At 41.1% G+C, this 21,252-nt stretch overlaps 1 protein-coding gene across 7 annotated transcripts in view; it reads right to left on the reverse strand.

The window, feature by feature from the left end:
• The window catches only part of LOC117269845 (ras-specific guanine nucleotide-releasing factor RalGPS1), a 345,328-nt gene that overhangs the window by 315,918 nt on the left and 8,158 nt on the right, over nucleotides 1–21,252 (reverse strand). For all 7 annotated transcript variants that reach the window (XR_013488122.1, XR_013488120.1, XR_013488121.1 and 4 more), the window contains one exon: nucleotides 1,666–1,805. Coding sequence is in view for 4 of the 7 variants with exons in the window: in XM_078161979.1 (XP_078018105.1) it covers nucleotides 1,666–1,722 (57 nt within the window). In the remaining 3 variants the exon portion in view is untranslated. The remainder of the gene's footprint in view (nucleotides 1–1,665; nucleotides 1,806–21,252) is intronic.

The following is a 21,252-nucleotide window of genomic DNA, read 5'->3' on the forward strand; positions in this document are numbered from 1 at the left end:
AATTTTGAATAAATCCCCAACAGTGTCACCAGCAAAACACCCCCACACCATCACACCTCCTCCTCCATGCTTCACAGTGGGAACCAGGCATGTGGAATCCATCCGTTCACCTTTTCTGCGTCTCACAAAGACACGGCGGTTGGAACCAAAGATCTCAAATTTGGACTCATCAGACCAAAGCACAGATTTCCACTGGTCTAATGTCCATTCCTTGTGTTTCTTGGCCCAAACAAATCTCTTCTGCTTGTTGCCTCTCCTTAGCAGTGGTTTCCTAGCAGCTATTTGACCATGAAGGCCTGATTCGTGCAGTCTCCTCTTAACAGTTGTTCTAGAGATGGGTCTGCTGCTAGAACTCTGTGTGGCATTCATCTGGTCTCTGATCTGAGCTGCTGTTAACTTGCTATTTCTGAGGCTGGTGACTCGGATGAACTTATCCTCAGAAGCAGAGGTGACTCTTGGTCTTCCTTTCCTGGGTCGGTCCTCATGTGTGCCAGTTTCGTTGTAGCGCTTGATGGTTTTTGCGACTCCACTTGGGGACACATTTAAAGTTTTTGTAATTTTCCGGACTGACTGACCTTCATTTCTTAAAGTAATGATGGCCACTCGTTTTTCTTTAGTTAACTGATTGGTTCTTGCCATAATACGAATTTTAACAGTTGTCCAATAGGGCTGTCGGCTGTGTATTAACCTGACTTCTGCACAACACAACTGATGGTCCCAACCCCATTGATAAAGCAAGAAATTCCACTAATTAACCCTGATAAGGCACACCTGTGAAGTGGAAACCATTTCAGGTGACTACCTCTTGAAGCTCATGGAGAGAATGCCAAGAGTGTGCAAAGCAGTAATCAGAGCAAAGGGTGGCTATTTTGAAGAAACTAGAATATAAAACATGTTTTCAGTTATTTCACCTTTTTTTGTTAAGTACATAACTCCACATGTGTTCATTCATAGTTTTGATGCCTTCAGTGAGAATCTACAATGTAAATAGTCATGAAAATAAAGAAAACGCATTGAATGAGAAGGTGTGTCCAAACTTTTGGCCTGTACTGTACTTGGCTAGTCTATCACCTTCACCTTCAGCTTCCTCAGCAAGGCAGTTGTCATCTTCTAGGTGTGTTTTGGGTCATTATCATGTTGGAAAACTGCATTGCGGCTCAGTTTCTGCAGAGGGGCGATCATGCTCTGTTTGGAATTCATGTTTCCCTAAATGAACCGAGCTCCCCAGAGCCGGCAGCACTCATGCAGCCCCAAAACCATGATGCTGCCACCACTATACTTGACTGTAGTCAAGGGACAGTTGTCTTGGTGCTCTTTCAGCATGTGTGGCACCTTGGTGAAGAGCACCAAGACAACTGTCCCTTGACTACAGTCAAGTATAGTGGTGGCAGCATCATGGCTTGGGGCTGCATGAGTGCTGCCAGCTCTGGGGAGCTCAGTTCATTTAGGGAAACATGAATTCATATGTGTCAGAGAAAGGTAAATCTATACTACTATACAAGCTGTACACTGACCACTTTAAGTTATATCAAAGTGTCATTTCTATAGTGTTGTCCCATGAAAAGATACAATGAAATATTTCCAAAAATGGGAGGGGTGTACTCACTTATGTGAGATACTGTACATACACATATATACACATAGATTGCCGAAGCTTGTTCTTACCTCTGAGGTGACTGAATTGATGCTGGTGCCATCTGAAAGCCCGTTCCTGCGATACATGCTCACAAAGCCACTGGTGGGAGGCACAGGTCAGGGCAACAGTGGCCTATAGCTGGGGGGCTCACATAACCTCTCATCCATGCCTGGAGAAAGAAGACAAACCTTTTTTAAGGGGCCCAGGCAGCGACACTCAGTGCTGGAGCCCTACTATTTTTGTTCTCATTATTCTTCTCTCTTTCTTGTTATTTTTCTCAGCTTTAAGTGTTCGACAAACCCTCAGACAAAAACCCATGGAAATTGGCAGGTGGTTCCACCCACTACTCAGTCCCAAAAAATGACACAAAAGGTGGGATTGTACTAATCAAGTTTACGTTTTTGCAATTATCTCAAAAACAGCTTGGCTAAGAGTCAAAATTGTATTACCACTTTAGTCTCTTAAAGGAACACTTACCTTTCTGGAAATTTTACACTTTTCTTTGTTTAGGTTAAAATGCTATTAATAAGCTGATGGCACACTAAAACGTAAGTGAATTCCACCAGAGATCAAAACTCATAATTATACCATTCTCATATGGTTCTAAGAAAACTCCGACCAATCACTGCATTCAAGTTTTCTCCTGTCCTGTCCGTCTTCCCCACGTGGAGGCCCCCCGACTGACGTAACCGCTCATGTAACATCGCCCCCAAGTCTATGAGACAACAAACAGGCTAGTAACAGGGACGCTTGTGGATATAAACTAATAATGGGGACGCTTGTGGATATAAACTTTTCTCCCTAACAATGGCAGACACATGTGTACCACCGCTTCTACCTCCAGCCGCTCCAACAGGAAAATCAGTTGGCAAAAGAGAGAAACAGTGCAACAAAAAGTAAATTCTTCAGTGCAATACAGTCGCGAGTTTCTAACAGACATTAGAAACCGCTGCAGAGATCTAACGCTACAACAAGAGAGTTCAGGATGTGTAGCAAGCTTGGCCGGCTATGTCGCGCTAGCCCTGAGATGACCGTGGTTTCGCCTGGAGCTGTCCCAACGGGGAAACGCTGGTAGCCATGTCTGTGACAGGACGTGGAAGCGGCGCAGACCAGCTGTTCCCAACGGCCTTCTGGCGAACGTCCGCTCGCTGGACACGAAAATGGATTACATCCGACTGTGGAGATCCACTCACCGAGGAGTGAGAGACTGCTGTTTCCTTGTGTTCACTGAGACATGGATTATGGCAACATTATCAGACTCCAGTGCTGAGCTAACGGGGCTAACACTACACAGAGCAGACAGGGAGGCTGCATCATCTGGTAATCTCCGTGGTGTATACACAAACAACTCATGGTGCTGTGATGTGAAGAGGATCTGCCAGTTCTGCTCTCAGGATGTGGAGTTTTTGACTGTGAAATGTCGACCCTTTTCATCTTACTATTGCACTATATGTTCTTTCTGACTTGTTGCAAACATTAGCCTACTGTAGCGTAGCCTCTGAAACATTAACGTTATCTTCCTTGTGCGTTTCCACTTACTAGTAACGTTAACGCTACTATCTAACGTTAGCACTGTAACCTTATTCTAAAACTCATCAGTCATCACTGACTCTGGTTGAGCTTTAAAATTGCAGGGTTGCGTTTGATTGTCTTGGTTGTAACGTTATACTCGCTCTTCTCTTCCGTGTATCTAACGTTACCTTCCCAACGCCTACGTCTATCATAGACGTAATGAGGATGTAATGGAGGAGGGGGGAGTAGGCCTTTTGAGGGAGGTAGAGTTGCATGAGGAGGGGGATGGGACTTTGGAGGGAGGCGGGAGTTGTGGATGTTCAAAATTTTTCTAAGTGCTGTGTGTTGCAAAAAAGGTAAGAGCTGCTTTAATTCATCTCCATCATTGCTCCAATGGTCTTCTGCTCTAAATATGTCAATTTTGTGACTTTTTCCTCAATTTTCTCTGAATCCTATTCTCGCAAAGTCATCTCAGATTGTTGATACAATAGTTGTGAAATTTTGGCAGGATCATCAGCGGACTTTGTGGATCTGAGGTTGTCAAGAAAATTTTGATTTGTTGATTTGTTATGTCACTCGACATGCTGCTGTTTTGTGCTATGACCTATTTAAGTGCTGGAAGTTGTTATTTATGTGACAACGCCTGAACGCAACACAGGCTCCGCTCCAACTGAGTGTGCTTACAGTGCCGTGCTGCGCTGCTGTGCGAGCAGCGTGTTTGTCTGTGCGTAACAGCAGTCTTTTGATGGTTATTTACACATTGTCCATAACAATAACTATGTCTGGTAACAAACTGCGCTTGGCTTGGGTCGGGTTTGGTCAGGAAAATGTGAACCAAGCACAAGCACTCGAGCGTGCTCACCTATGTGTGTGCGCACGTATCTGCGTGCGCATTGAGCCCTCTCCTCTCCTCTTATATGCTTTACTCACAAGTGTGTGAATTGACCTGGATATGAAGCGTCCGTAGTGCCAAATAATATAACGGTAGTTTCTAAAGAGCTAAGACAAAAACAAAACAAAACAAAAAAAAAAACGAAAATCAGCAGTGGCGGTGCGCCGCTGCTAGTTGCATATAGGGGAAACACCGTCATAATCAGCTACAGGGACCAGTACGAAACTCAGTTTGCACCGTCTCGGGTCACAACTTAGTTGATGCATGAAATTGAATGATTATTGCTTAAAGAGGGAGTGGTTACAATACATTTACAATAAATCTAAATTTCATGACATTTCACATTGCAAACATCAAAAAATGATAAGAAATCACCAGTACTTCCCACAGAGCTGAAGTTTTTTCAACACATCCATTGAATTGCCACAAGTCTTCATTCAAGTGCAACCAAAATTGACACAGTCATTCTTTGGATACAAGATACCATGTTTCAAACAGTGTTCAGATCAGTTTTGCAGATAGCCCACAGTGATATTCAATATTCTATTGTAATTTGTACTGTATGCACAACATTTTCTGTTTCATCACATTCTTAACCAAATGTCACCAAAATATTTCACAATATACCCGAAATCAGCAGAATGATGTGAGATTTTTTTCTCAGAATTTTATCACCAGCACTTTAACTGTTATTGATATATTATGGCATTTTGAAAATACTGACCAATGAACTTTAGAAGGGGCGTGCCCTAACACATAAATGGACCTAATTCCAAAACCTTTGGGCTAATCATTACAGACCTCACAGGCATTGTCCTAAGAGGTACCAGGAACATATTGTTGTTTCATTTAAATTGACCACTAGGGGGCACCATAAATGCAAAAAATGGGCTTTGGATAATACAAATCAAACTAGAAATCAGACATTGATTGTCTAATCATTACAAAACTTGCAGGGTATTTTAAATAATAATGATGAACCATATGTGTTAAATTATTTCAAAATCAGTCAATAAAGGGCACCACCAGTTAAAAACAAGTGGCTTGGGTTAGTGCAGAGGATATAGAGGAGTTGCATGCAAGACTCTGTGTAAAGCATTGGCAAACTAACACCACTTTGCTTTGGTGAAGCCAACTAACCAATAACCTAACTGCAAACAATCACAACAATAACCCATTGAAAACACCATATCAATACATGTAACACATATATTGATAAAGACTAACAATACTGCTCAGCTTGTACTGCTGTACTAGCTTGCTATGCCCGGTGGTTACATTACCAACCCTTGAATGGAGGTAAGAAAGAGATGCTGTGGCATGCTGCTTTTGTTAGCTGGCAGTGGAAGGCTGGAAAAAACTGTGGTTCCAGATGCAGTCTTTGCTGTGTCCTTGTTCCAAAGGTGCAAAGAGGACCGGTCGCTCTGTATACTTGTAGAGTTAGAAGTCTGGTGCTAATTCAACTTGGTTCTCCTTGTTGTTAAAAAGTTAGTTGCAAACCTTGTGTTTGACACACTAACTTGTCTGGTCTTCAGGTTCTGTGTCTGCTGGGGGCAGGCCACATTGAGAGCAAAGCTGCAGCTCCAGCTGTGAGCATGCAGAGGTGAGAGAACGGGGGAGGGGTGTAGCAGGTGGGGGTGTAAATCACCAGTTTCATCACGATACGATATTATATCTATTCTTTGGACAACGATACGATATTTTCAGAAAATAAAAAGTCTGCCACAATAGGATTTTGATTCAATACAATTCAGGGGTCTGAGATCGATATTAGGCGATATCAAACACCCATTTAACACAGGCAGTTACAGCAGAAACTACCACCCCTTTTTTTTATACTTAATATAACACAAAAACAACACATAAATAATAGGTACAGTAATGTTGACTTCAAACTGACGCCACTAACACAAATAAAACAGCAAATGGGATAAATTAACCTTCAGGGCGTTCTGTCAGAGAGACCTTTCTGGAAGATTTTTTTTTTTTTTCATTTTAACCCAAACCATGATCTTTTCCCACAAAACTTCAGGAATATCTGGCTTAAAGCCCTGAAGGAAAACTTCTCCAAACAGCCATAAAACAAAGATTAACAACAAGATCATCAACAAAAGTATAACATTTAGCTCAGTAGTAACTGTCATTATTCATGGACAAAACAGTTGTTTTTTGCTAACCACATATTATTAGCTTAAGCATGTTAACATTGCTGATATATATTATATATTATTAATATATTAGCTGATAGTGGACATTTTTCCTCTTCTCATAGTTTAACAGATTACATGCAGCGTTATTATTTTTCTACTCATCGGTGGTTAAAGTCACTGCATCTCCCAACAGAACAGCATAGGCATTTAGCCTGTATGCACGGGTTTTCAGCCAAACATTGTTAAAACAGAGCAGCTAATGTTAGTGGAGTGAGACGATCGTCCAGGCAGACGTTACATCATGTTTTATCTCAAAACAGCATTGTTTACATATGCCATGTGCTCTGTCTGTTGTCCTGTATTAACTCCAAAATCCAAAATATTTCCACTCTGCTGATTTATTCCTGTGTTATCCTCATCGTCTTTCTCTTGGCCGCTTACCATCTGCTGCTGCTTTTTGACAGTGACACAGACTTTCAAAATAAAAGCCTGTGCTAAAGATGACGATATGGATCGATGTTTTCACTTTTCATTGATGATATTGGATTGTGATCATTAAATTGATATATCTATCCAGATCGACGGATCGTTACACCCCTAGTAGCAGGTCCTCCTGCCTACGTCCTACCTCTGTCAAGGTCCAAGACCAAGAGGCCTCTTCAGAGGTTCAGGAGCAAGAGCTCCCTTCAGTGATTGAGGGGCAAGAGAGCTGATGGAGGTCAGAGGAATCTCTCTACATTGGCTTGTGACATAATGTGTCACTGTGACAGTAGTGCCCAATCAAGTTCGAAAACTATGTCCTTGGGCTGGACTCTCACTTAGGTGTGACAATAAGGCATCCTGTGGAGACAAGTGCCAAATGGCTGTCCTTTGTTTGATGAACAAAGAACATGCGGTGTCCGCCACCATTTCAGATGGCAAGACCCAGAGGAAAAACCTTCACATGTCCAGTTTAGATCTACACAAATGACAAATCATCTGTGGTCCAGTGAATCCCAACAGACACTTGCAGCTATATTTTTTACATTATGGTTTCTGTTGTCAGCCTTTTCCACTGTAATCTACAGATGTTACTAAAGATTATGATTTTTCTAGGCATTTACACTTGTCAATTGTGTACAACATTATTTAATTATCCAGTTATTAAATTATTTTTTAAATCTTTTCAGTGTTGTTGATTGATATCAAAATTGTTTAAATGAATGCAGTTATTAATGTGCAACAAAAGTATTATGAAGCTTTCATCCAGAATTTGTTGAAGGTATTTATGCCGCACATCTGATATGAATTTTAACAGCAGCAGCATGTACGGTGCTATAATCATACAGGAGCGCACTGATGAAAGTTTTGCCAGAATTTGTAATTAATTACAAGGTTTAATCAACAACATAAATAAAAATGTTGCTGTTCTCAAAAATTGACAATAAAGAATAGAGGACAGATATTAGAGTTTGTGCTTTCCTTACATAAATGGACCTGCACTTGTATCACGCCTTTCTAGTCATCTGACCACTCAAAGCACTTTTAACAATACGAGTCACATTCACCCATTCACACACACTGATGGCCGAGGCTACCACACAAGGTGCCACCTGCTACTCAGTTTTTTTGTTTTGTTTTTTTTTTTTAAAGATTTTTTTTTGGCATTTTTAAGCCTTTAATTGATAGGACAGATGAGCGTGAAGGGGGGAGAGAGAGAGGGAGTGACATGCAGCAAAGGGCCACAGGCTGGAGTCGAACCCGGGCCGCTGCGGCAACGGCCTTGTACATGGGGCGCCTGCTCTGCCACTAAGCCACCAACTATTCAGTTTTTTAACACACACACAGTTATTTACAATTCAATAAGATAGAAAACTCACAAATTACAGAGGCACATTAAACACATTTCAATTACTGTAACTGTGGTTATGAATAAAACTGATGTACATAAGCAGTACTACACAGACATTTTGGATGTCTCTATCAAATAAAGAACATACAAGGCCGTGAAATATCAATTACTAATCCTAACTACTTTGAAATCTAACTGTCAAATCTTCAATATACACAGGATAGGGGCGTCAGTAGCGTAGTGGATAGTGCCGGCGCCCCATGTACAGAGGCGATACCTCGCTGCAACAGTCGCAGGTTCGACTCCGGCTTGCAACCATTTGCTGCATGTCACCCCCCTGCTCTCTCTCTCACCCCATTTCACTCTGACCTGTACATTAAAGGCAAAAGCCCCAAAAAAAAATCTTAAAATTTTAATATACACAGGATAATATTGGCACCTCATCGGTATCTGCCAATATCGGCTTTAACATGAACTACTGAAACCAACTAACATGCTTTTTCTTATTTTGCACAATGTATGAATATTACATACAATGTGTTGGGATTCACAGGATCTTTTGTCATTTGGTAAAATCTACACTGGACATTTAAAGGTTTTTTTCCTCTGCATGCTCTTTGTCTTTCAAACAAAGAAAGCTATGTGACACCCATCTCCACAGGAGATCTCACCTCACACCTCAGTGAGACACAAGTCTCACAACTTGATTGGACAGGACTTTTACAGTGACATGTGACTCTGATGTCACAGGCATCCGTACAAGGTCTGCTCCCTCCAAGCCTTCTCTCTTGCTCTGGAGCTACAACAGCACACAGCTTTTGCTCCAACTGCGGAGCAGTGCACACCTCTTTCCGGCTGGGCCTGGACCAGCACAGAGGCCCAGACCCTTGCTCCATAGCCCCAAACCACTAAAGGGAGGGCAATTGACCATAGACTCTCTTGCAAACACAAGATTTACAACTAGCTTTCCAGCAACAAAGAGAACCAAGTGAGTTAGTACCCAGTGTCTAACTCTGCTAAACCCTGAGCGACCAGCTTCCTCGGAGTTTCACCTTTGGAACAAGGACAAAGACTGCACCTGGAACCATCTTCCCAGCCTTCTTCTGCCGGCTAACAAAGCAGTACACCACCAAGTGACTCTTTCTCCCATCCATTCAAGGATCAGTAATGTAACAACTGGGCATAGCTTATCACAGCCTTACAGGCTAAGCAAGACTGTTTAACTTGTTGTATGTGATTTGATGCTGTTTACTGAGTTATTGTTGTGATAGTTTGCAGTTAGGTCATTGATTAGTTGGCTTTGCCAAAGCTAAGTGTTTAGTTTGCTAATACTGTTCACAAACAGATTCTTGCACCCAACTAAACAATCTCTGCACTAATCCAGACCGTTTCCAACACATATCACATTGACATAGACTCATTAACAAATAGGCTTTCAACAGAGCTACACCCAAACAGTCAACAGGCATCTCAAAGTTCCCGCTTCTTTTCCTTTGTCTTTGTCTTTTCACACACACACACACACACACACACACACACACACATATACACACCAAGCTTGTATATAGTTAGTTAGAATTTGAGAATTTGTGTGTTTTGCTTTGCTTTGCTACTTTGTGAATAAATATAATTCTTTGGAATCATACCTGCTGTCTGTTTAATGTTGCACAAGAGTGAATGAATAGTCAACCTCTGCTGCGTCAAGAACTCTGAAATCCTTCAGGCGTTACTGTTAATTTTGGTTGTTGTCATTAATTTAATTATTAATCAAAACTCCAAATTAATAGTTTAGCGTATTTTATGATATCTTTAACTGGCTATCATTTTTCCCTTTACAGGAATGGTGCCCTACGAGGTGATTTAATGTTAAGTCACATTATCTAACATGATTATTAATTATTAATAATAATTATTAATTATTTCCGATAGCCAATTAAATCCCTACATATTTGGTGCCTCTTGGTGAGATCTAATATATTGATCCCAACATATTTGGTGCCGCCGTGTGAAGCCCGAATTTATGTTCCCAACAAATGGAAAGCATTCTGTTTCATGTCTCCATCTGCTGGTGGGCTATCATGATAATATAACAATGGCATGCCTAATACGTACTTCTAAAGTGGTAAAATCAGTACACATCTACTCGCATCACCTTTCTTACAACAGCAGAAATTAAGTCAAAGGTAAGAAATTAAACCTCTGAATATTAAGGACAGAGTATTATTAACCCTCAGGCATTACTTTAAAAGGCCCAGTGTGTAAAATGGGTTGAAAACAGTGACATCAGTGGCCAAATTCTAGATTGCAGGGCTCACTCGCTCACCCCTCCCGTCAGGTAAATGACGGCGGCCTCGTAGGGACAAAAAGCCTTGCGCACGAGTTTTTCAGGAGTAGGTCTATCTAGCGACAAGGTGAATGTTTATTTGGAAATCTAAACCATGTTACGATATTGTAATGAATCCCTCACGAGCAGGAGACCAGAGGAGCGTTCGGAAAAAAGGCCCGTTTATTTGAGCACTCCAAAAACACTCCAGGGGGTAAAAGACTCCGTCCCAAACTCTGACTCTTCTGGCGTAACAGACACACTTCATACACACATACTCGTTTACCATACCAAGTGGGGACCCCCCTCCCCTCTCTGCTCCGCCAATCTCCAGCTCGCACACTGACTGACAGCGTAGCCGGTAAACAGAGCTCAGCTGTTTATTTAGCCTAGCGATATCTCCGGACTATAGTAGCTGCAATGGACGACTTTGAACGCGATTTTGAAGAGTTTCTTGTAGCGGACACAGACCCAGAGCCATACCTGTTTGAGCCGGAGCATACAGATGAGGAATTCCATGTGTTTGATGCTGAGTGGGTGAGAAGAGAGACTGAATGCATAGAATGGGATTCGGTGCTACTGCTGCCATCGTTGGGGAGATATATCATCAAGAGGAAAAGCGCCGCAGAGAGTGCATCACAAGGAGTGAAGTTGCGTCTTCTTTTCCTCGCAGATGACGGTTCGGGTTCATTCTCTCCTGTTGCGTGGTAAGTGTGGTCCATTCGCAAACTTTATAACTAAAAAAACTTTTCACTGCTCTCTATCGACGAACTACTAACACTCTCTGCTGTTTCCTCCTCCTTCTTCCTTCCTTCCGCTGTCTTCGTTGGTTCATTTATACACGCGAAACGCGTTCTCTGGCTGGCTGGATTGTCCACTCGGTCTGCCGTACATACATGGCGGCGCAAGATGGCGACCTCTCTAAAGCAAGGCCCTTGCTATATATATATATATATATATATATATATATATATATATATATATATATATATATATATATATATATATATATATATATATATATAAATATAAAAGCATAATTATAAGGCTACAAAAACCAAACAAATTTTATTTTATAGCGATTATACACTTGTATAAACATATTAATGGGTAGAATATTCAGATTCAGATTGACAATAAACCATGCCAAATATTACACACTTATGCTCAATGTCGTACGTCAACGTCACTGTTAAACTTCTGACAGTGGCTATACGGTTACATGATGGCTTTTCATTCAGAATGAAATAAATGTGAATGAAATCATTCAGAAATAAAGTTTTTCCAGGTAGTTTACATGGGAAATATTGATTCTGAATGAGGGTTTACACGGGAGATCAGTTTAATCACCTTTATTCGGGTCTGCGCAAGGTTTGGGGCAGGGAATGTTTCTGATTAGATAGGGGGCGGGGCGGATGTTACGTGTTTACGTTTACCGGAAGAAAACACTGTAGTCCTCGCTCCGGATAACAAGATACTTGACGACGCCGTTGTTAGTGCCTTTTTCGGGCTTGTTTCGCTTATGTTCTTGAAGCAGCAGTACGACAACAACCTTGTTCTGCTAATGCTTCATCTGTTGAGGAGGAGAAGGGAGGTAGAAGGTCGAAGAAGGGAGACAGAAGACCGTGCTGTGGCTAACGGAAACCGGTGAGTGCAACAAGTCCGACTGCTCTATCTCAGCCCGTTGCTATGTGCACTATATACGTCATTGCGCCAGAAGGGCAAGGAAACAAGCATGTGCAGAAAGACCAGCATGAACTTAAAGAGGAATGAGTGTATACATTCACACAAAATTCTTTCATTCAGAATGACAAACGGAATAAACCACCCCCCTTTAATCGGATTTAATTTTCAATCGGAATGACCATTTTAGCCTGTCATTCTGAATGAAAGTGGAATTATACTGTTCATTGTTGGGAACAGAATGATTTTATGTGTTTTACTATAAGTTGTGTTTCACTATATAAGTTTTAGATGTGTGAACAATGAGAATACTGAGATGATTTCAGCTGATCTGAATGTGTTTGCTTTGCAGAAGTGGAGAAGTACAGGAGAGGAAGAGACATGAAGTCTGAGGAGCACATACCGCAATGCTTAGATAATTAGTTTCATATATGGTAAAAAGAATAGAAAGTGATGTACAGATAGTAAGGTACAGCACGTGTAGGGAGTTGTGTTGTTCTCTTGTCTTTCAAAACAGGAACCACGCCCCCACCGCCAGCGGGAAGGAGTCAGATTAACAGGAGGCAGGGGCGTGGTGTGGTGAAGGAAGAAGTGGAACTGCCAATGAGAAGAGGACAACGCCTTGCGTGCACAATGACACTCTGTTACGCTCAAATATACTGGGTCAGGGGAAGGACAGGAGGTCAGACTTCGTGAACTGACACACCTTTGTTGTTCGTCAGGGACGTGAAGTTGAGACCCAGAGCTCTGTAATTTTATTCCTTTACTGCTTAATAAACTACATTAACTGAGACCGAATATCTTCTCCTATTGCTTCATTAAAGAACACGCAGGACTGAGCTCACACATAGCACACTGGAGAGTAGGATGAGACCCTAGTGCATCATCATGTAAACATATTGACTGACAGAGATGGCAGCGGTTGCGAACCTGGATGTTGAATTTGAAATCGAGGATGCGCCACAGACTTTTAAGTCAGACGTGTGGCCACATTTTGGCTTTCCTGTTTTCAAGAATGAAAAGGGCGAGAAGAGGACAGACAACACTAAAACTGCGTGCAAGTATTGCAAGAGATTAGTGCCCAACTCAAACAGCACGACCAACATGATGCAGCATGTCACTCGGCACCACAGTGAGAAACTCAAGTTGCCACTGCCTAAGAGAAAAAAAGTTTTGAAAGGACAATCCACGCTTACAAACGTATTTGCAACTCCGCTCGCCCAAACCAGCGCAAGGGCCAAGGAGATTACGAGATGCATCGCAATATTCATGGCAAAAGATATGAAACCGTTTTCCGTGGTTGAAAATGAAGGATTTCGGCTGTTGGTCAACACACTGGAGCCCAAATACCACATCCCCTGCAGCCTGCACTTCAGCCAGATGGTGATGCCAGCACTTTACAAGGAAGCCAAAGCACATGTGGTACAGGCCCTCAGAGTGGCAGATAGTGTAGCAATCACAACAGACGGCTGGACTTCCAGAGCGACCCAAAGTTATGTCACCATCACAGCCCATGTGATCACCACAGACTGGGAAATGGCTAGCTTTGCGCTTCAAACTCGCCCTCTTTTTGAAACACACAGTGGAGTCAACATTGCTGAAGTGCTCAAAGAGGCTGTGACTGAACGGCAGCTCGAGAGGGCGAACGCAATCGCTGTCGTTACGGACAATGCTAGGAACATGGATGTTGCTGTGAGGGAGGCCGGGCTGGCTCCTCATATCAAGTGCTTTGCCCACACCTTAAGCTTAGCCACCCAAGCAGGTTTGAGTGTGCCCCGAGTCAGCCGTCTCCTGGGCCGGGTCCGGCGGGTAGTAGCCTTCTTCCACCAAAGCCCCACAGCCACCGCGGTGTTGGCATCAACGACCACAATCTCATCATGGACATCACTACGCGCTGGAACAGCAGTCTTGATATGAGTGAATGCTACCTCTAACAGCAGCCAGCCGTGGCTGCAGCTCTCCTCAGCACAGACATCCGACGAAATGCCCGTGAAATCGACACACTGGATAATGCGGACATCCATGATGCTGAGGACGGTGAGCCTTCTTAAACCCCTGAAGACAGTGACCAAACCCCAACCATGTCTCTCATTGATGACAGAGCAGAGCATGGGGCCCAGTGAAGAGGACTCTGTCACTGTGAGCACCATGAAGACAGCCATCCTCAGCAACCTGTCTGACAGATACAGTGGGGAATACAACTCCCTGCTGGAGTGCACTGCAGTCGACCACAGATTCCGAGCCCTGCCTCACCTAGAGGAAGATCAGCGCCAGGATGTGTTCTACAGGCTGAGGAAGAAAACATAGCAGCACAACCAGGTAGGCCATTTATTTTACTGCCTCCTTTTTTAAAATTATTAATATATGTATATATTTTCTCTGTGCATGCATGAATTTAACAGCTTGTTTTATGGCATGTTTTTTCTAGATGTCTTCCAGATGTTTTTCAGTGTGTGTGTGTGTGTGTGTTTTCCAAGTGTTGCTTCTGGTGAGCCCTCTCTTAACCTACCTATTTATTTAGGTATTTAACTTATTTCTATCGCTGCTATTTACACACCCATTTCCCTGTGGGGGAAACAGGTGAGGGAGGAGCAGATACCAGTGCCCTCACACCTGCAGCAGAGCAGCCTGCTGACCGGGCAGACCCAGCAGGAGCTGAACTGGAGCCGCCTCCTCCCAAAAAGACAGCACTGGAAGACCTCCTTGGAGGGACTTTCGGTAACCCAGCAGAAGCAGCACAGCCCTATCTCATGACTGGGATTCTGGCAGAAATGTTTAAGTACAGAAGTGAAGCATCCATTCCCCTCAAGAACTGTCCACTCAAGTGGTGGAAGGAGAAAGCTAAGATGTACCCACTCCTTTCCCCTCTCGCAAAAGCATACCTCACCATACCAGCCACCTCTGTCCCCAGTGAAAGGGTTTTTTCAACTGCTGGAGACATTGTGAATGTGCAGAGATCTCAGTTCTGCCTGAGAATGTTGACATGCATGTCTTCCTTAAAAAAACACGTCGGGACTTCCTGTGAAGTCATGGACAGGCTTGCAGCATAGTAACTGAGCTCCGCTGGACAAAACTAAAAAAGAGTGACAAATACAATATTTCGACGCTGAAACTTAAAAAGAGTATCCATGAAATATGAGTTCCTCAGCTGGACAAAGGAGAAACAAAGAAAAAAACAAACCGAACACGTCGAACCAAGCCAACACAGCTGGCAGTAACACGTGGCATTCAGACTCAACAGTACTGGAAGAGCTGAGGAAACTCTGAAAAGAAAATCAGGACGGCCATAACCACACCAAAATGGCCCTTGAACGTCTGGAACAAACTGTTTCTGAGAGACAGAGAGACTCGGAAATCTAGAGGATAGAGTCAGCACGGCAGAAGACACAGGGATGCGCCATCAGAGGGCCCTGAGTTACTTGCTGCACCGTGATATAGACACATAGATAGTTATAATATAAAAGGAATTAATAATCCCATTAAAATAAAAAAAAATCCTTAGTCAACTAAAGAAAATGCATTGTTCTGTGGCTCTGATTCAGGAAACACACCTATCTGAGACTGAACATTTAAAACTGAAGAGTAAATGGGTTGACCAGGTTTATAGTGCATCATTTCGGGGAAAAAAGAAAAGAGGGGTTGCTATTTTATTTAATAAATCTGTATATTACAACAATGAGAAAATATATCAGGATGATGAAGGCCGATATGTTATGGTGATTGGCACAATTGGTGGAATAAAAACAACCATATTGAATGTTTATGCTCCTAATGAAGACTGTCCACATTTCTTTAAAAAGTTGCAGCTCTATTGGCAGATAAAAGTGAAGGAATTATATTAGTGGGGGGTGATTGTAACTGCACATTAAATTCAAAACTGGACAGGCTACCTGCAATAACAACGTCTCAATCTAAAACGTCTGAGGGGCTATCAAATATGATGAAAGAGCTTGGGCTAGTGGATGTATGGTGGCATTTCCACCCTAATGAGAGAGACTTCACTTTCATGTCCCAAGCACATGGGAGTTATTCAAGGATCGACCTTTTTTGTATATCAAAAAACGAATTTAATAGAATAAAAGAAAGTAAAACTGAGGCAATCACCATCTCAGATCATGGCCCAGTTAGTATGAAAATCACTTCAGGTACTGGAGACTTAATGTCTCATTATTAACAGATACAAATATTAAGCAAGAAGTAGGAGGAGCTCTATCTGAGTATTTTGCTATAAATGATAATGGTACTGTCCCTCCCTCGGTTTTATGGGATGCCAGTAAGGCCACAGTAAGAGGAAAGATCATCTCCACAGGAGAATAAAGAAACAAAGGCTTGCAAAACAACAAGAATTGGAAACTGAAATAAAAAAATTAACAAGGAAACACAAACAACATGGAAAAGAAGATACATTTAAAAAATTAAAGGAAATGAGACAACAACTGGATGAGGTTCTGACATACAAGGCAGAGGGAGCTTTTAGGTATAGTAATAGAAAGTATTACGAAATGGGTAATAAAGCCAGCAGGTTGCTGGCCTTTCAACTCCGAAAAGCCCAATCTAACCGTGCAGTCCCTAAGATTAGAAATCCTGAAACCAACCATGTTGAGACCCATCCTACTAAAATATCAGATTCATTTGCATTATTTTATAAACAGCTACATAAGGCTGAAGAACTAGAATTTAAGGAAGAAAAAATTTCATATTATGTAAATTATATAACTATGTACTAAAATCAGGAGACCCTCCAAAATCATGGTCAGAAGCCATATTGACAGTTTTGCATAAGGAGGGGAAGGACCCCCTACAATGTGCTAGTTATCGCCCAATTAGTCTCTTATGTGTTGATTATAAAATTTTAACTTCTATCGTGGCTACCAGAATTCAAAAATATGTAAAGAAATTAATAAAATCAGATCAAATGGGATTTATTTTAGGCCGCCAAGGACCAGACAATATAAGGAGAACTTTAAACTTGCAGTCAATAGCGGCAAGAGTCAAGCAACCATCAATGCTTCTCAGCGTAGATGCTGAGAAAGCATTTGATCAAGTTGACTGGGTATTTCTGAGACAGACACTGATAGAAATGAGCTTTAGGAAAGAATTTGTAGCTTGGATTAGTCTATTTTATAAAGAGCCTAGCTCAAAAGTTAGAGTGAACGGCTATTGTTCCAACTTTTTCAGGGTGGAACGGGGTGTGAGACAGGGAGATTAACTGTCCCCCGTCTTGTTCGCCCTTATTATTGAGCCTCTGGCAGAGGCTATACGGCAGAATGCTCAAATTCAAGGAATAGAGGATGAAGGTAGGACAATTCATAAGATAGCTTTGTTCGCGGACGATATTTAGCTTTTTGTAAAAAAAATCCACTATTTACAATTCCTGCACTTATGAAATGCCTACATGAATATGGATCAGTGTCTGGATATAAAATTAATGAAAATAAATCAGAAGCCATGATGATTTCTGGGACCTGGCCCTTACAATTAAATGAAAATGTCTCCTTCCGCTGGTCTAAGCAAGGATTTAAGTATCTGGGAATTATGATTACACCCGGTCCCAGTCAGTTGTTTGAGGCCAACTACAATAAATTAATTAAACAAATAAAAAGCGATGTAGCACAATGGGAAGTCCTTCCCCTCTCTTTACTTGGAAGAGTTGAGACAGTAAAAATGAACCTACTACCTAGAATTCTTTTTTTATTTCAATCCTTACCTGTTAGAGTACCTGTATCCACTTTAAATATGTTAGACAAACTAGTTTCTACATTTATTTGGCAAAAGAAGAGGTCGAGGGTAAGACTCAAAACTCTTTGTCTGCCTAAAGATAAGGGAGGCCTGGGTCTGCCAAACTTTAAAAGCTATTATTGGGCTGCCCAAATAAATGTAATAGTGACATGGATTGAGAATGACCAGGAGGCAACATGGACCCAGATAGAGCAGAGCTCAGCTAGAGGTGTTTCTTTGTCAATATTACCTTTTATTAATATTCATAAGTCAATAAATAAAATAAAAATAGAGAATGAATTTATAAAACATACTTTGAAGGTTTGGACAACAGTTAAAAAAATGCTCAAGAGACGAGAGTCAATTTCAAGGGCTATGATGATAGTGGGAAACATAGAATTCCCACCTTCTGTGTGGGATAGGGGGTTTAGACGGTGTGCAGACAAAGGTCTTCTTATAATTAATCATTATTTCAAAAGGGACACAATTTATATCTTTCTCTCAACTACAAGAACAGTTTAACCTTCCATCAGAAGATTGGTATAAGTACCTCCAGATAAGAGATTATGTCACAAGTCATAAAAAAAGGGAGTTGGTCAGCAAAAACCCCAATGAAATTGAAGAATATTTTATTAGTGTTATGGAAAAACATCTACCATAAAAAAACCACATATCTAATATATATAAAAGGTTGATAACTGACATTTCACAAAATACAGATTACATTAAAGAAAAATGGGAATTAGAATTAAATGTTATAATTGAAGATATTAAATGGGTGGACATATGGGCAGGTTGCCATAAGGGAATAAATAGTCAATTGTGGAAAGAATTTGACTGGAAAATAAAGATGATATATTTTAATACTCCGTTAATTTTCCTCATTTGTAAAAGATCCCACTGCGGCACTATGTTGGCGAAATTGTGGGAAAATAGGTGACACCACACATATTTTTTGGGATTGCCCAGTTATTCAAGGATTCTGGGAGAATGTTAAAAAAGAAATTGATAATATTTTGAAGGTGGATGTCCCATTGGAACCAGTGTTGTTTTTGTTAGTTGCCACATCTAAAGATCAATATAATTCAGATCAGCGATATATATTTAGAATTCTTTTATTGATCGCAAAGAAAATGATTTCAGTGAACTGGAAGACTGCTAAACCACCAAATGTATCTCAATGGAGGCAGAGACTGAAGAGTGTTTACCTGATGGAAAAAATTACCGCAACTCTGCAGATGACTATGGACACTTTTGAGAGGAGATGGACTTACGTTTCACAATATCTATCATTTGATGAAATGGGGTGGGTGGGGTTGTTGGGGTAGAGTATCAGGGATGGTGTGTTTTTGAGTTTCTCTGAGCATGGCGGATTTGCTGCTCTTACACCTGTACCTGGTTGTCTCTTTTTTGTTTTGTTGTTGGTTGTTTTACATATTTATTTATTTATTTGTTGGGGTTTTTTTGCTGAGGCTGTTGTTTTGTTGTGCGAGGTCCTATGTCAGGAATTGTTATGAAGTGTTTTGTAAAATTAATGAAATGCTAAAATAATGAGGTTAAAAAAAAAAAAAAAAAAACATGTCAATTCCAAAGTAGTAGGAATACATGCAAGGCATTCCAAGCCATAGTTTGTAGAGGTGGGATTTTTTTTTTGTAATTTTATTATCATTTATATAATTTATTTTACATTTAAGTGTTTAATATGAGCACAGATTACCCCTCAGTCTGTACCTCAGGTTTTCAGATTAAATCAGGAAAAAATAAAAATATTTTTTCAGTTATAATTTGTTTGTAAGCTTATTTTGTTTTAAAAAAAAACAAAAGTAAAAAAAAATAATAATAAAATATAGAAAAATCGTGAGAAAATTGCATCGTCAACCCTGCATCGTGAATCGCATCGTGAGTTGAGTGAATCGTTACATCCCTAATTACGGCTATTGTGGTACAATATGTTGAAAGTATATATTAATATCTGATAGCATAAATATGTGACAATAATCATATGTGTATGATAACAGTAGAAGTATGACTAATGATAAACAGCAGCAGGAGGCATCAGGCAGGACCACGGCAGCAGCACAACCACACACGTCAGGTACCGCTGCGATATAAGTTAACCTGCGAGACAGTGGAGCACAAAGGCTCCGGAGAAGAAGCCGAGTTAGTGACATGCAGAATGGCCGAGTTAGCAAGATGCAACAGGACATAACAGGACATGAGTGTTAGCAAAGGACAGACAGAGAGAGAGAGAGAGAGAGAGAGAGAGAGAGAGAAGGAGAGAAGGTGCTCTGTGTATTATAGGAGGTCCTCCAGCAGACTACGCCTAAGTCAGCCTAACTAGGGGCTGATACAAGGCAAGCCTGAGCCAGTTCTAACTATAAGCTTTATCAAAAAGGAAAGTCTTAAGTCTAGTCTTATTAAATTAAATGTGCTATATAAATAAATTTTGACTTGACTTTGACTTGACTAGTCTTAAATGTGGAGACGGTGTCTGCCTCCCGGACCGTAACAGGAAGATGATTCCACAGGAGAGGAGCCTGATAGCTGAAGGCTCTGGCTCCTGATCTACTTTTGGAGACTTTAGGGACCACGAGTAACCCTGCATTCTCAGAGCGCAGTGTTCTGGTGGGATAATATGGCACTATGAGCTCTCTAAGATATGATGGAGCCTGACCATTTAAAGCTTTGTAAGTTAACAGTAGGATTTTAAATTCAATTCTGGATTTTACAAGGAGCCAGTGCAGAGAAGCTAAAACAGGAGAAATATGTTCTCGTTTCTTAGTTCCTGTTAGTACACGTGCTGCTGCATTCTGAATTAGCTGGAGAGTTTTTAAAGACTTATTAGAGCTACCTGATAATAGGGAGTTACAGTAATCCAGCCTTGAGGTAACAAAAGCGTGGACCAATTTTTCTGCATCTTTTCGGGTCAGGATAGGCCTAATTTTCGCAATATTACGCAGATGAAAAAACGCAGTCTGTGAGGTTTGTTTTAAATGAGAATTAAAAGACAAATCCTGGTCAAATATTACTCCAAGGTTTCTTACGGTAGTGCTAGAGGCCAGAGCAATGCCATCTATGTATATCATACGTACTACATCATAAAGAGTCTCTGAATTGTTTGGGGCCAAGTACAATAACTTCAGATTTGTCTGAATTTGACATCAGGAAATTTGTGCTCATCTAAGTTATGTCTTTAAGGCATTTTTGAAGTTTAGTCAATTGATCAGTTTCTTCTGGCTTTATCGATAAATACAATTGTGTATCATCTGCATAACAATGGAAAGGTGATGTTCAGGTGATGTCTTTCTCAACAGTCTAGATGACTGGCCCCAAACACACGGCTCTGGACATGAGGTCCTCCTGTTGGCACCAGTCATTAATTTTGACAGAGTGAACACCTTTCCAGTTACAATAAAAGACAAATACTTTGGTTAAGACTTGCTGGATCACACCGAATCATATACATATACCAGCTTGTCAAGACAAGAATGCATGAATGTCTGCTTC

This window comes from Epinephelus lanceolatus, chromosome 19, assembly GCF_041903045.1.
Source record: "Epinephelus lanceolatus isolate andai-2023 chromosome 19, ASM4190304v1, whole genome shotgun sequence".
Classification (NCBI taxonomy): Eukaryota; Metazoa; Chordata; class Actinopteri; order Perciformes; family Serranidae; genus Epinephelus; species Epinephelus lanceolatus.